Source organism: Piliocolobus tephrosceles, chromosome 21, assembly GCF_002776525.5.
Source record: "Piliocolobus tephrosceles isolate RC106 chromosome 21, ASM277652v3, whole genome shotgun sequence".
Classification (NCBI taxonomy): Eukaryota; Metazoa; Chordata; class Mammalia; order Primates; family Cercopithecidae; genus Piliocolobus; species Piliocolobus tephrosceles.
In genome coordinates, this window is record NC_045454.1 from 8,092,057 (window position 1) to 8,094,670 (window position 2,614).

Below are 2,614 nucleotides of genomic sequence, written 5' to 3' on the forward strand. Positions count from 1 at the left end.
GTGAGTGTGGCCTGGGACGCTGGGGCGTGCAGACAGACCCGGTGGGTGCGGGCAGGGGTGGGGAGACAGGGGAGGGGGAGGAGCCCAGCGGGGCAGTGAGCGGCTCCCAGCTCAGGAGCGTCCAGGGAGAGGAAGCCGTGGGGTCCCAGGATGCGGGCTCAGCCCTGGGAGGGGGAGGGGAATGGTGTGTGGTCCTCTGTCCACACCCGTGAGCCCCGGCTCTGGTTGTCACTTGTCTTTCCTGGGATGTTCCCACTTTCTTTTCCCGGAGGGAGTTTTTTCCAGGTGTGAGGAACAAATTGCCCCTCCCTGTAGCCAGCTCACAATCTTGTTGCAGACGCCCCCAGAGACCTTGTTATCAGCATTTCGCGGGACAACACGTCAGGTACTGAGGGTCCTGGGGCTGGGGCTGGGCCAGTCCTCTTTAGGGGATGAAAAATGTTCATGAAGGTGAGGGGATGTGCTTCTCCCTGTAGCCTCTCTCTCTCTCTTTCGGTTCAGCCCTGAAACCCCAGGAAAATCTCACACATCTGGAAGCCCAGAAAGGCCAGTTCCTGCGGCTCCTCTGTGCTGCTGACAGCCAGCCCCCCGCCACGCTCAGCTGGGTCCTGCAGGACAGAGTCCTCTCCTTATCCCACCCCTGGGGCCCCAGACCCCTGGGGCTGGAGCTGCCCGGGGTGAAGGCCGGGGATTCAGGGCGCTACACCTGCCGAGCGGAGAACAGGCTTGGCTCCCAGCAGCGAGCCCTGGACCTCTCTGTGCAGTGTGAGTGTGCCCAGCAGGGGCCTGGAGTCCATCGGGAGGGCAGAACGGGTGGGGATGCAGGGGCTGGGCTCAGGGTCCCAGAGCTGAGGGGGCCTAGAGCCCCAGGTCTCAGGGACTGACATTCTTTTTTTTTTTTTTTTTTGAGACAGAGTCTTGCTCTGTCTCTCAGGCTGGAGTACAGTGGTGTGATCTGGGCCCACTGCAAGCTCCGCCTCCCAGGTTCACGCCATTCTCCTGCCTCAGCCTCCCCAGTAGCTGGGACTACAGGCGCCCACCACCACCCCTGGCTGATTTTTTGTATTTTTAGTAGAGACGGGGTTTCACCGTGTTAGCCAGGATGGTCTTGATCTCCTGACCTCGTGATCCACCCGCCCCAGCCTCCCAAAGTGCTGGGCATGAGCCACCGCGCCGGCCCTGGGGACTGATATTCTTACCTGTGTAGACCCTCATGCAGTTTGTGTCTGGGACTCAGTGGGTGATTCTGCACTGCCCTTCTATCCCACCCACTTCCCCCACCTCAGTCTCCAGGACGCTTCCCTTTACCCAGAGGGAGCCCCTGGCCCGTCTAGAGCCGGTCCCGTCTCTCCATTTCAGATCCTCCGGAGAACCTGACAGTGACGGTTTCCCAAGCAAACAGGACAGGTGGGAAAGGGGACAGAGGAGCCAGGGCCTCTCGGTGCCGAATTGGGGGCCCAGGCATCTGGGGGATCCCCACGCAGGAGGGTCTCTGAGCCCTGAGCTGCACATGGATTCTGCCCCTTCCTTCCCTAGTCCTGGAAAACCTCGGGAACGGCACGTCCCTCCCGGTCCTGGAGGGCCAAAGCCTGCGCCTGGTCTGTGTCACCCACAGCAGCCCCCCAGCCAGGCTGAGCTGGACCCAGGGGGGACAGATTCTGAGCCCCTCCCAGCCCTCAGACCCCGGGGTCCTGGAGCTGCCTCGGATTCAAATGGAGCATGAAGGAGAGTTCACCTGCCACGCTCAGCACCCGCTGGGCTCCCAGCACGTCTCTCTCAGCCTCTCCGTGCACTGTGAGTGGGGAAAGGGGGGCACCTGGATCCCAGGAAGGGGCCCCTGCTGAGTTCTGTCCTCCCTCCCCACAGACCCCCCACAGCTGCTGGGCCCCTCCTGCTCCTGGGAGGCTGAGGGTCTGCATTGCAGCTGCTCCTCCCAAGCCAGCCCAGCCCCCTCTCTGCGTTGGTGGCTTGGGGAGGAGCTGCTGGAGGGGAACAGCAGCCAGGACCCCTTTGAGGTCACCCTCAGCTCAGTCGGGCCCTGGGCCAACAGCTCCCTGAGCCTCCATGGAGGGCTCAGCTCCGGCCTCAGGCTCAGCTGTGAGGCCTGGAACGTCCACGGGGCCCGGAGTGGCTCCATCTTCCAGCTGCCACCAGGTGAGGGGACTGTGGGGGTCTGAGACATAGGATCCTAGGAAGATGAAGGTTCAGGGTTGTGGGGAGAGGGGCTGGGCGTGGCGGGAAGGGATGGGGACAAAGTCCCTGCTCTGTGGCTGGTGGGGTTGCGGGAAACTGAGGACCGAAGACAGCCATATGGAGAACAGGAGGATTGTTTATTTAAGGTAAGTACCGGCTTAGTTGATTTACATTTCAAAAGCTGAGCATTAAAGAAAGACACAGCAGGGTTTTTATAAGTAGACTTACAAAAGTAAAACAAAAGCGGTTAATTATATAGTGCATAACTTGTGACCTTGTAGCTGTGTCAAAAGAAAAACAAGAACTGGTTAAATACAAACATTTGTAAAACATAATTATGCTTAAGAAGCCAAAGCCAGGGAAAGGAGTAACAGTAAAAGAATTTGTCGTTTTGGTTTTTTTTTTTTTTTTTTTTTTTAGA

General features: G+C 59.1%; 1 protein-coding gene across 1 annotated transcript in view; it reads left to right on the forward strand.

The window, feature by feature from the left end:
• The first annotated feature begins 181 nt into the window (after positions 1-181).
• The window catches only part of SIGLEC11 (sialic acid binding Ig like lectin 11), a 16,129-nt gene continuing 13,696 nt past the window's right edge, over positions 182-2,614 (forward strand). Inside the window, exons 1-6 of the mRNA XM_026448395.1 lie at positions 182-208; positions 316-385; positions 502-765; positions 1,360-1,407; positions 1,537-1,794; positions 1,867-2,154. Coding sequence (XP_026304180.1) covers positions 182-208; positions 316-385; positions 502-765; positions 1,360-1,407; positions 1,537-1,794; positions 1,867-2,154 — 955 coding nt within the window. The remainder of the gene's footprint in view (positions 209-315; positions 386-501; positions 766-1,359; positions 1,408-1,536; positions 1,795-1,866; positions 2,155-2,614) is intronic.